General features: G+C 66.5%; 3 protein-coding genes across 3 annotated transcripts; all 3 read right to left on the bottom strand.

Annotated features, from left to right (window-relative positions):
* Positions 1 to 3937: 3937 nt before the first annotated feature.
* Positions 3938 to 5588, bottom strand: LOC134526874 (retinol dehydrogenase 16-like). The gene is made up of 4 exons (XM_063359161.1): positions 5240 to 5588; positions 4850 to 5108; positions 4294 to 4457; positions 3938 to 4202 (listed from the first exon to the last, which is right to left on the bottom strand). The coding sequence occupies exons 1-4, from the start codon at positions 5553 to 5555 to the stop codon at positions 3973 to 3975; spliced, it is 969 nt and encodes a 322-aa protein (XP_063215231.1). The 5' UTR covers positions 5556 to 5588; the 3' UTR covers positions 3938 to 3972.
* A 785-nt stretch (positions 5589 to 6373) lies between these two features.
* LOC134526872 (retinol dehydrogenase 16-like) lies at positions 6374 to 8565 on the bottom strand. Its single transcript, XM_063359159.1, has 4 exons — positions 8212 to 8565; positions 7822 to 8080; positions 6967 to 7130; positions 6374 to 6806 (listed from the first exon to the last, which is right to left on the bottom strand). Exons 1-4 carry the CDS (start codon positions 8525 to 8527, stop codon positions 6589 to 6591), a joined length of 957 nt encoding a protein of 318 aa, XP_063215229.1. The 5' UTR covers positions 8528 to 8565; the 3' UTR covers positions 6374 to 6588.
* A 786-nt stretch (positions 8566 to 9351) lies between these two features.
* Positions 9352 to 11679, bottom strand: LOC134526871 (retinol dehydrogenase 16-like). The gene is made up of 4 exons (XM_063359157.1): positions 11183 to 11679; positions 10793 to 11051; positions 9938 to 10101; positions 9352 to 9777 (listed from the first exon to the last, which is right to left on the bottom strand). Exons 1-4 carry the CDS (start codon positions 11496 to 11498, stop codon positions 9560 to 9562), a joined length of 957 nt encoding a protein of 318 aa, XP_063215227.1. The 5' UTR covers positions 11499 to 11679; the 3' UTR covers positions 9352 to 9559.
* Between the last annotated feature and the right edge of the window lie 21 nt (positions 11680 to 11700).

The raw sequence follows: 11700 nt of genomic DNA, 5'->3' as shown, positions 1-11700 counted from the left end.
GCGGACGGGTGTGATCCCTGTAGGGGACGCGATGCCTATAGGGGACGTGTGTGATCCCTATAGGGCATATGTGTGATCCCTATGGGGGACGCGATGCCTATAGGGGACGTGTGTGATCCCTATGGAGGACACAATGCCTATAGGGGACATGAGTGATCCCTATGGGGGACGCGATGGCTATAGGGGACGTGTGTGATCCCTATAGGGGACGCGTGTGATACCCATGGGGTACACGATCGCTATAGGGGACGTGTGTGATCCCTGTGGGAGATGTGATAGCTATAGGGGAATGTGTGTGATGGCTATGGGGGATGTGATGGCTATAGGGGACATGCGTGATCCCTACAGGGGACGTGTGGCACCTATAGGGGACAGGTGTGATCCCTATAGGGGTCAGATGTGGCCCCTATAGGGGATGTAATGGCTATAGGGGATTTGTGAGATCCCTATAGGAGACATGTGTGATCCCTTTGGGGGACGCGATGGCTATAGGGGACAGGTGTGATCCCTATAGGGGATGTGTGTGATACCCATGGGGTACACGATCGCTATAGGGGACATGTGTGATCCCTGTGGGAGATGTGATAGCTATAGGGGAACGTGTGTGATGGCTATAGGGGACATGCGTGATCCCTACAGGGGACGTGTGACACCTATAGGGGACAGGTGTGATCCCTGTGGGGGATGTGATGGCTATAGGGGACAGGTGTGATCCCTATAGGGGTCAGATATGGCCCCTATAGGGGATGTAATGGCTATAGGGGATGTGAGAGATCCCTATAGGAGACATGTGAGATCCCTATAGGGGACATGATGGCTATAGGGGACGTGTGAGATCCCTATAGGGGACGTGTGACGCCTACAGGGGACGCGTGGTGCCCACAGGGAATGTGTGCTCCCTATAGGTTATGTGTGTGGCTGCTATAGGGGACATATGTGACCCCTATAGGGGGCGTGTGATGCCTATGGGGGTGTGATTGCTACAAGGAACGGGTGTGACCCCTACAGGGGACATGTGGGAGCCCCCGTGTTCCCCCAGGACTCTCTGGAGCCTTGTGGGAACCCTGACATTCCCTTCACGGCCCCTCCAGGACCCCCAGGACCCTCCGGGACCCCCTGGAGTCCCCCACCCCCTCGGACCCCCCATATCCCACTGGGAGACACCCCCCCCCAGGAACCCCATTACACCCGCTTCCCCCTTCCAGGGGGAGGATCTCGGAGCATCCATCCCCACGGAGCATCCCGGACCGGCCACGGGGGGGGGGGGCAGCACCCCCTTAATTACCCCACTCTGGCGGCTCATTAGTGTGATGAACGGTGACCGGTCTCAGCCCACTTTAGTCCAACCGGGGACCGGAACCACTTCCCGGGGGGGTGGGGCTCCCGGCCCCGCCCGCACTCCCAGCCCCGGCGGTGCCTCCGCACCCAAAAACCTGCCCAACAGGGGGTTTTCCCCCCAAAAACAAGCCCCAGGGACGCTGCATCGCTCCGCGCGGGGCACCAGGGCCAGTGCCGCGGGGAAGCAGGTGGGGACAGAACCTCCTCCACAACCTCAAAATTGGCAATTTGGGCTTCTGAGCATGAAATTTTATTTATTATTTCCTTTCTGGCTGCAGAAATCCACATACATTTACACTTCGGTATCTATTTACACACACACACATTATTTTTTAGGGAATTTATATTCTCTGTTTCCACTTATCGAGAAAAATCTGTTTAGCCTTAGATCTGCTTCGATTTATTAACGCTTATGATATAAAAATAGCTATTTAGACTGTCTGCTTACACAGCTATTTTGACGCGAATATCTTTTCATAAATATTTTTCTATTCTAAGATCTTTTTAGATCCCAGGGAACCCCGGAATCCTTAGCGATAGAGGTTTTAAGCTCATTTTACGTACAGAAATGGATATTATTTCTCAACATTTATATAAAAGAAGTGAGAGACTGTTCCCTATTTCAACGCCTCCCTTACAGATTTTAACTTTTTTTTTTTTTTTTAAACGCATCGCAAAAGTGTTCAGACATTTTTGGGGTCGTCACCCACCTCTTTGCGGGGGGGGGAACCCCACATAACACACACACACACCCCCCCATTCCCCACTCACCTGCTCCCCCGTCGCCCCCGCCTTGGTGACGTCGCGATGACCTAAATGACATTATCACCCCCCCAACTTCTTTTTTTTTTTAATTCACGCTAAAAAAAAAAAAAAAAGGCCCAAAACGCCCAGACCCGGGGCTGGCCCCTTCCCCTCCCGGGGTGTGTGTGGGGGGGCTCCGCTACCGGCTGCAAAGCCGGGCTGGGGCATCGCTGGAGCAGCACGAGCCGCGTCCGACGAGGCGCCTGGAAGACAAAACGAAACGAAAAATCCCCAATTAGAGCTCAGCATCTTAAAAAAAAATAAATAAAATAGCCCGGAAGAGAGTAGCGGAATTCCCTCAGACGCAGGGACGGGACGGAAGCTGAGCTAAGGGAGCCCCTCCGCGACACCGGAAGTGCCCCCTCAGTCCTCCGAAGTGCGTCTCTATGGCACTTCAGTCCTCCGCGGCACCGGAAGCGCCCCCTCAGTCCCCCGAGGCTGACGCTTTAGTACTCCAGCACACCGGAAGTGCCCCCTCAGCCCTCCGAGCTGCGTCCCCATGGCAACTCAGTCCTCCGCGCACACCGGAAGTGCCCCCTCAGTCCTCCGAAGTGCGTCTCTATGGCACTTCAGTCCTCCGGGAAAGGCTCCTGTCTTCTAGAAGCCACCGGCTCCCGGTGCTCTCCGAAAGCCGCGGAAAACGGTTAACAACGAACGCATCCCCCCCCCCCCCCACACACACACACACCCCCCACCATATATCCGAAGGTCACGAAAATAAAGCGACCCCGGCGGGAAATCTCTTCTCCGCGGCAACAGCCCCCCCCCCCCAGCCGCGGAACTTGAGAGCTGAGGCCCAGCGGAGGCGAGGGGCGACCGGGAGCTCGGAGCCGGTGAGGAGGAAGGCGGGGCCCGCCGCAGCTGCTTTATGGCTTCTCGGGGGGGAGGGTGCTGCCCCTTTCCCGGGGGATTGTGGGAAGGGCGGGGGGCAGGGAAGGCCCGGGGTAGGTGAGCCCCAGCCTGGGCTGAGGAGCCCGTTCCGCTGCTGGGCTCCTCTGGGCTCGGAGCTCCCGAGGCCGGGGCTGATGCGGCCAGGAAAGCCCGGGGGAGGGGGGGGGGATGCTGGTGGAAGCGGTTCACCCCGGGGTGGGGGGTGAGAACAGGCCCGGGTTGCTGCTCCAGCGCCTTGGCCGGAGGGACCAGGCCCGGCCTTTGGGTGTTGTAGGTGGCGGGGGCCCAGGAAAGCCCGGGGCTGCGGCGGCAGCAGCAGCTTTTCCCCCGGGGGGGGTGTAGGGGGGTGAGAACAAGCCCGGGTCGTCCCTCCTTGCGCCTTCGCCAGCGACGACAGCCCCGGCCGTTCGGGATTTTTCTTTGCTGGCACGGCAGCAGGAGCGGTTCTCCCAGGGGGCGAGAACAAGCCCGGGGTTTCCTCACCACCACCCCCACACACACCACCCCCGGCGCCTTCTCTGGGGGTGCCAGACTCTGCCCTTCGGGATTTTCCTCTGCCGGCGCAGCGGCGGGACCCAGTGCCAGGGCCGCCACCGCCGCCAGGAAAGCCCGGTGCCCCGCAGCTGTCCCAGCGGTGGAAGTGTTTGCCCGGGACGTGGCAGGGCCCCGGCGGGGGGGTCCCAGCGGGGCTGTGGTGAGGCACAACCAGCTTCGGGACCTTTGCGAAGAGCAAAAGCGATGGTTGTTCCCCGCAGAAAGCGGCGTCCCCGAAGGGAAAACCCCTTCAGCAGGAGCCCCAGAGCCCCGCGAGGGCAGTGGAGGGCAGGGGGGGTCCCCGCGGGCAGCCCCTTGCTTTGCACCAGCTTTATTGAGTGTGTTAACAAAGGCCCGAAGCCGGCGGGGGCCCGTGGTCGCGTCCCCGGGGCGGTGCGTTCATCCTCAGGGGTGCGCGGGCGTACCCCGGGTCGGGACGGGCAGAAAGAGCCCGATAACGGCGTCGCTGAGCCAGGCCGGGCAGTAGCTGAGGGGCAGGAAGAGGAACCGGGCGTCCCAGCCCGCCGCGTACCGGCTGTGGGGGGAACGGGCCAGCAACGCGTGCTGCGCGGCTCCGGTGACCGGGGAGAGACGGGGGCTGCTCAGCCGGTACAGCAGCACCGAGCTCTTGGCGTCTGGGTGGGTAGAGTGGGGTCAGCCCGGACCGCCGGCAGCGGCGGTGGGGGGGCTACCAGGGAGGAGTGGGGGCACCAGGGATGTACTCACAGGTCTCCAGGTAACGGCGGCCGTAGGCTGCCCGGGTCTCTGCCGGGAGCCCTTCCCAGAGGCGCTCGAAGCCCTTCACCAGCGTCACGGGGTCGGTCATCGCCGTCCGGAAGCCGCCGGGTTCGATGATGGAGACCCGCACCCCGAAGGGTCGCATCTCGCGCCTGGAGTGGGGGCAGGTATCAGCCGCACGGGGTGAGGGGGAGTCCATGACACCCCCACCCCCACCCCCCCGGGCGCTCCGTTGCCCCCAGGGTGGGTGCAGGGGAGCCTTCTCCTTTCTCGAAACCCTTCCTCTGGTTGCTCAACGGCTGCTCCAGCCGGGCCCCCGTTTCCCAACCTGTGGGTGACCGGGGGGGGTATTTCACAACCCCCCGCCCCATCTCGCCGCCGCTCCGCGCCGCGGGGATGGATGTAACCGGGTACAGCGTAAAACCCTGCGTGGGGAAAGCGGGGCAGAGCCGCCCGGCACGTCTGCGCCTGCCAGCGCCCGGCTGCCGGCCGAGCCCTGGCACAGGGGAACACCAGGGACCACGGGTGGTCGCCACCGCCGTACCGGAGGGTGTCGGAGAAGGCCTCCACGCCAAACTTGGAGATGCAGTAGCCTCCCCCGAAGGAAGCGAGCCGGCCCATCACGCTGGCCACGTTGACCACCCGGCCCCGCGCCCGCCGTATGAGGGGCAGGAGGCTCAGCGTCACCTCGATGAGCCCCACCAGGTTGACGTCCAGCACTTTGACAAAGTCATCCTTGGTCAGCCACTCGTTGGGGGCGGTGGGAATGGCGATCCCCGCGTTGTTCACCAGCCCCCAGAGACCTGGCAGAGGAGACGGGGTGATCCGGGATCGCTCCCCTGCCCGCTCCGGCACCGGCGCAGGGCGGCGAGGTGGCGGGAGGGCTGGCGGGGCCATGCCGGGGGCGACGATGGGGGCGTCCGCCCCGTCCTACCTCGGTCGCCCACTCGCTCCCGGACCCAGGCGGCGGCGGCGGCGACGCTCTGGCTGGAGGTGACGTCCAGCAGGACGGTCTGCAGCCGCGGCGAGGCGGCCGCCCGCAGGCGCGCGGCCCCGGCCTCGGTCAGGCAGGCGGCCAGCACCCGCAGCCCCCGGGCCTCCAGCTGCCGCGCCAGCAGGTTGCCAAAGCCGCTGTCGCAGCCCGTGATCAGCACGTACTTCTCCGGGAGCCCCGGCACCGTCTGCCGCTCCCGGTGCCAGCGCCGCAGCAGGTACAGCCCCGCCAGCACCGCCGCCAGGTACAGCCACATCCTCGGGCACCGGCTCGGTGACAGCCTTCTGTGCCCTCCGCGTCCGTGCCCCTTTTATCGTGCCCGGTGCGCAGGACCGGCCCAGCCCGTGCCCCTGGGGGCTGATCCGGGACAGGCTGGAGGAGAGGCAGGATTGCGGCACCGCCACGTGAAAAGTTTTCCCTCTCTCCATCGCAATTCCCGGCCTCGCCCCGTGCAGATCCGTGTGCCTGGAGCTCTGCTGTGGCCTTTAATGGCCGTTTGCGTGGGCGGGTTGGATCCAGCCGCCCCACGGAGCCGGATTTGGCTGAACTCTCCAGGCACCATCGGCATCTCCTGGCCCTGGGCTCCTCCTCTCGCACCGGCTCTGCTCGTCCCACGCTGGGGCGAGCCCGGACACGGGCAAAGGGGTGTCTCCAGCCGTGGCGGTGCCCGGGCACGCTCTGCTGGAGCTGGGCAGCCTCCGCTGACCGGGCCCGTGGGTCTGCAGAGCCGCGCACAGGCGCAGGCACCGCCCGGGATGCCCGTGGGGCACCGAGGAGGAGGAAGAGGAGGAGGAAGACCCGAGCAGAAGCTGCTCAACCCTGTGCCCAGGGGGAAACCTACCCGGGTTTGTACGGGTCTGGTTTTTATCCCTGTGTTACCTCCTTGGAGTGCCGGCTCGGCCGAGCGCGGCTCTCGCAGCCTGGCAGGGGCTGGACCCTGCAGGGAGCAGGCGCTCAGGGGAACGGCCGGAGACCCCCGGAGCTCCCGCGGCACAGCCCAGCGCCATCGAGGGGAGCGGGGACGCGGCCTCGGCGCCGCAGCCCCGGCCGAAGCTGAAATCGAGCCCTGCCGTGCCGGGGGGAGCAGGATTTGTCTTTATTGAGAATCAAAGCGGTCCGCGAGCAGAGGGCGGCGGGCGCAGAGACCCGCCTTGAGTTAGAAATTCAGGGATCTCTTGGCCCGGTCTCAGCTGCGGCAACGTCGGATCCCACCTTGCGGTGCCGGGCCCTACCTGCTGCCGCCATCGGCTGCCCGCGCCGCGGCCCCCTGCCCGCGCCGCGGCCCCGTCTCAGGCTTTCTGGGCAGGTTTGGGGTAGGACCAGGAGTACACCAGGTCGGTGAGGGCCGAGGGCAGGTAGCTGAGGGGGATGTAGAGCAGTTTGGCGTCCCAGCCCGCCGAGTAGCGGGTGCGGGGGTGGCGGCTGGTCAGCGCGTGCTCCATGCAGTCCGTGACCAGCCTCAGGTCGGGGTTGCATCGCTTCTGCATCTTCCTGAGCGATACCAAAACTGCGGGGACACAAAGCACCGGGGTCAGGCTGCCGGGCTGAGAGCCTCGAGCCGAACGGCTCGGTGGGGTGCCGGGGCAGCGGGACGCCCCGTGGGCCCGGGGACGTGCCTCGCGTCAGGAGAGAAATGGCATCGCTTAACGCTTAGGGGAGGTACTTACACTCATTCAAGTAATTCTGCCCGTAACTCGCTTTGGTTTCCGCCGGGAGCTTCTCCCAGATGGAAAGAAAATTTTTCTCCACGTTCTCCGCGCTGGTGATCAGCGTCTTGAAGGAGCCGGGCTCGATCACGCTGACCTTCACCCCGAAGTCGCGCATCTCAAGCCTGGAAGGGATCGAGCCCCGTGGCGACACGGGAGCAGCGCCCGAGTGCATCCGTGACACGTGGGCACCGGCTCCAGTTTGGGCACCGGCTCCCGTTTGGGCACCGGCCCCGGCGTGGGATGCCCAACAGCCTCATGCCGGGGGTCCGTCGGCAGCCTGGCACCCCACGCCAGCCCCGGGACGCCTCCGAGGCGGCAGGTGAGCAAACACCCGCTGCGTCCAGCTGGGACGGGGCCAACGCAAACCCCAGGACCGCGGGGCCGTTGCCTGCGGGATGCGGTACGAGGACGAGGTCCGATGGGGGAGGCTCAGCGCCGGGGCAGGGCAAGGAAATCAAAGCTCTGCCAAAGTCGTTCGCCTTCCCGCACCCCGCGCTGCCTCTCGCGAGCTTGGCTGGAAGCGGAGCCAGAGGCTGCCAGCAACAGGCGAGGGTCCCCCCGGGGCAGGGGATGGCTCCCGTGGGACCCAAGTCCCACAGCTGCCGCACGAGGTGTCCCGACATCTGGTCCACCCGCTAAATATCCCCGCAGCCCCTCCTCTCGCGCTTCGGCAGCAGCTAAACCGAACCAAACCCTGCCCCGGCTCGCTGGCGGATGCAGGAGGAAGGCGTTTGAGAGAGGGAGGCTCCGCCGGCCGCAGCCTGGAAAAGCAAACTGGGAAACCGGGGACGGTGTCTGCCGTGCTGGACTTACCGGAGGCTGTCGGAGAAGGCCTCCACGCCAAACTTGGAGATGCAGTACCCCCCGCCGAAAAAGGAGACGCGGCCCATCACGCTGGCCACGTTGACCACCCGGCCCCGCGCCCGCCGTATGAGGGGCAGGAGGCTCAGCGTCACCTCGATGAGCCCCACCAGGTTGACGTCCAGCACTTTGACAAAGTCATCCTTGGTCAGCCACTCGTTGGGGGCGGTGGGAATGGCGATCCCCGCGTTGTTCACCAGCCCCCAGAGACCTGGCAGAGGGGACGGGGTGATCCGGGATCGCTCCCCTGCCCGCTCCGGCACCGGCGCAGGGCGGCGAGGTGGCGGGAGGGCTGGCGGGGCCGTGCCGGGGGCGACGATGGGGGCGTCCGCCCCGTCCTACCTCGGTCGCCCACTCGCTCCCGGACCCAGGCGGCGGCGGCGGCGACGCTCTGGCTGGAGGTGACGTCCAGCAGGACGGTCTGCAGCCGCGGCGAGGCGGCCGCCCGCAGGCGCGCGGCCCCGGCCTCGGTCAGGCAGGCGGCCAGCACCCGCAGCCCCCGGGCCTCCAGCTGCCGCGCCAGCAGGTTGCCGAAGCCGCTGTCGCAGCCCGTGATCAGCACGTACTTCTCCGGGAGCCCCGGCACCGTCTGCCGCTCCCGGTGCCAGCGCCGCAGCAGGTACAGCCCCGCCAGCACCGCCGCCAGGTACAGCCACATCCTCGGGCACCGGCTCGGTGACAGCCTTCTGTGCCCTCCGCGTCCGTGCCCCTTTTATCGTGCCCGGTGCGCAGGACCGGCCCAGCCCGTGCCCCTGGGGGCTGATCCGGGACAGGCTGGAGGAGAGGCAGGATTGCGGCACCGCCACGTGAAAAGTTTTCCCTCTCTCCATCGCAATTCCCGGCCTCGCCCCGTGCAGATCCGTGTGCCTGGAGCTCTGCTGTGGCCTTTAATGGCCGTTTGCGTGGGCGGGGTGGATCCAGCCGCCCCACGGAGCCGGATTTGGCTGAACTCTCCAGGCACCATCGGCATCTCCTGGCCCTGGGCTCCTCCTCTCGCACCGGCTCTGCTCGTCCCACGCTGGGGCGAGCCCGGACACGGGCAAAGGGGTGTCTCCAGCCGTGGCGGTGCCCGGGCACGCTCTGCTGGAGCTGGGCAGCCTCCGCTGACCGGGCCCGTGGGTCTGCAGAGCCGCGCACAGGCGCAGGCACCGCCCGGGATGCCCGTGGGGCACCGAGGAGGAGGAAGAGGAGGAGGAAGACCCGAGCAGAAGCTGCTCAACCCTGTGCCCAGGGGGAAACCTGCCCAGGTTTGTACGAGTCTGGTTTTTATCCCTGTGTTACCTCCTTGGAGCGCCGGCTCGGCCGAGCGCGGCTCTCGCAGCCCGGCAGGGGCTGGACCCTGCAGGGAGCAGGTGCTCAGGGGAATGGCCGGAGACCCCGGAGCTCCCGCGGCACAGCCCGGGGCCGTCGAGGGGAGCGGGGACGCGGCCTCGGCGCCGCAGCCCCGGCCGAAGCTGAAATCGAGCCCTGCCGTGCCGGGGGGAGCAGGATTTGTCTTTATTGAGAATCAAAGCGGTCCGCGAGCAGAGGGCGGCGGGCGCGGAGACCCGCCTTGAGTTAGAAATTCAGGGATCTCTTGGCCCGGTCTCAGCTGCGGCGACGTCGGATCCCACCTTGCGGTGCCGGGCCCTACCTGCTGCCGCCATCGGCTGCCCGCGCCACGTCCCCCTGCCCGCGCCGCGGCCCCGTCTCAGGCTTTCTGGGCAGGTTTGGGGTAGGACCAGGAGTACACCAGGTCGGTGAGGGCCGAGGGCAGGTAGCTGAGGGGGATGTAGAGCAGTTTGGCGTCCCAGCCCGCCGAGTAGCGGGTGCGGGGGTGGCGGCTGGTCAGCGCGTGCTCCATGCAGTCCGTGACCAGCCTCAGGTCGGGGTTGCATCGCTTCTGCATCTTCCTGAGCGATACCAAAACTGCGGGGACAGAAAGCACCGGGGTCAGGCTGCCGGGCTGAGAGCCTCGAGCCGAACGGCTCGGTGGGGTGCCGGGGCAGCGGGACGCCCCGTGGGCCCGGGGACGTGCCTCGCGTCAGGAGAGAAACGGCATCGCTTAACGCTTAGGGGAGATACTTACACTCATTCAAGTAATTCTGCCCGTAACTCGCTTTGGTTTCCGCCGGGAGCTTCTCCCAGATGGAAAGAAAATTTTTCTCCACGTTCTCCGCGCTGGTGATCAGCGTCTTGAAGTAGCCGGGCTCGATCACGCTGACCTTCACCCCGAAGTCGCGCATCTCAAGCCTGGAAGGGATCGAGCCCCGTGGCGACACGGGAGCAGCGCCCGACTGCATCCGTGACACGTGGGCACCGGCTCCCGTTTGGGCACCGGCTCCCGTTTGGGCACCGGCCCCGGCGTGGGATGCCCAACAGCCTCACGCCGGGGGTCCGTCGGCAGCCTGGCACCCCACGCCAGCCCCGGGACGCCTCCGAGGCGGCAGGTGAGCAAACACCCGCTGCGTCCAGCTGGGACGGGGCCAACGCAAACCCCAGGACCGCGGGGCCGTTGCCCGCGGGATGCGGTACGAGGACGAGGTCCGATGGGGGAGGCTCAGCGCCGGGGCAGGGCAAGGAAATCAAAGCTCTGCCAAAGTCGTTCGCCTTCCCGCACCCCGCGCTGCCTCTCGCGAGCTTGGCTGGAAGCGGAGCCAGAGGCTGCCAGCAACAGGCGAGGGTCCCCCCGGGGCAGGGGATGGCTCCCGTGGGACCCAAGTCCCACAGCTGCCGCACGAGGTGTCCCGACATCTGGTCCACCCGCTAAATATCCCCGCAGCCCCTCCTCTCGCGCTTCGGCAGCAGCTAAACCGAACCAAACCCTGCCCCGGCTCGCTGGCGGATGCAGGAGGAAGGCGTTTGAGAGAGGGAGGCTCCGCCGGCCGCAGCCTGGAAAAGCAAACTGGGAAACCGGGGACGGTGTCTGCCGTGCTGGACTTACCGGAGGCTGTCGGAGAAGGCCTCCACGCCAAACTTGGAGATGCAGTACCCCCCGCCGAAAAAGGAGACGCGGCCCATCACGCTGGCCACGTTGACCACCCGGCCCCGCGCCCGCCGTATGAGGGGCAGGAGGCTCAGCGTCACCTCGATGAGCCCCACCAGGTTGACGTCCAGCACTTTGACAAAGTCATCCTTGGTCAGCCACTCGTTGGGGGCGGTGGGAATGGCGATCCCCGCGTTGTTCACCAGCCCCCAGAGACCTGGCAGAGGGGACGGGGTGATCCGGGATCGCTCCCCTGCCCGCTCCGGCACCGGCGCAGGGCGGCGAGGTGGCGGGAGGGCTGGCGGGGCCGTGCCGGGGGCGACGATGGGGGCGTCCGCCCCGTCCTACCTCGGTCGCCCACTCGCTCCCGGACCCAGGCGGCGGCGGCGGCGACGCTCTGGCTGGAGGTGACGTCCAGCAGGACGGTCTGCAGCCGCGGCGAGGCGGCCGCCCGCAGGCGCGCGGCCCCGGCCTCGGTCAGGCAGGCGGCCAGCACCCGCAGCCCCCGGGCCTCCAGCTGCCGCGCCAGCAGGTTGCCGAAGCCGCTGTCGCAGCCCGTGATCAGCACGTACTTCTCCGGGAGCCCCGGCACCGTCTGTCGCTCCCGGTGCCAGCGCCGCAGCAGGTACAGCCCCGCCAGCACCGCCGCCAGGTACAGCCACATCCTCGGGCACCGGCACCGGGACGGCGGCGATTGAGCGGCTGCGGCCGGACCTTGGCCCCGCCGGCGGCGCCGCTGTCAATGATTAATTAGCGGGACGCGGGCCCGGGAGCGGCTCTGGCGCAACCACCGGAGGCACCGCTCGGCGTTACCGGGCTGCGGGGGCGGCCGCGTCCCCGCCCCGCCCCGGTGCCGCCGCCTCCCG

This window comes from Chroicocephalus ridibundus, chromosome 24 (assembly GCF_963924245.1).
Source record: "Chroicocephalus ridibundus chromosome 24, bChrRid1.1, whole genome shotgun sequence".
Taxonomy (NCBI): Eukaryota; Metazoa; Chordata; class Aves; order Charadriiformes; family Laridae; genus Chroicocephalus; species Chroicocephalus ridibundus.
This window is presented reverse-complemented; position numbering and strand designations above follow the sequence as displayed.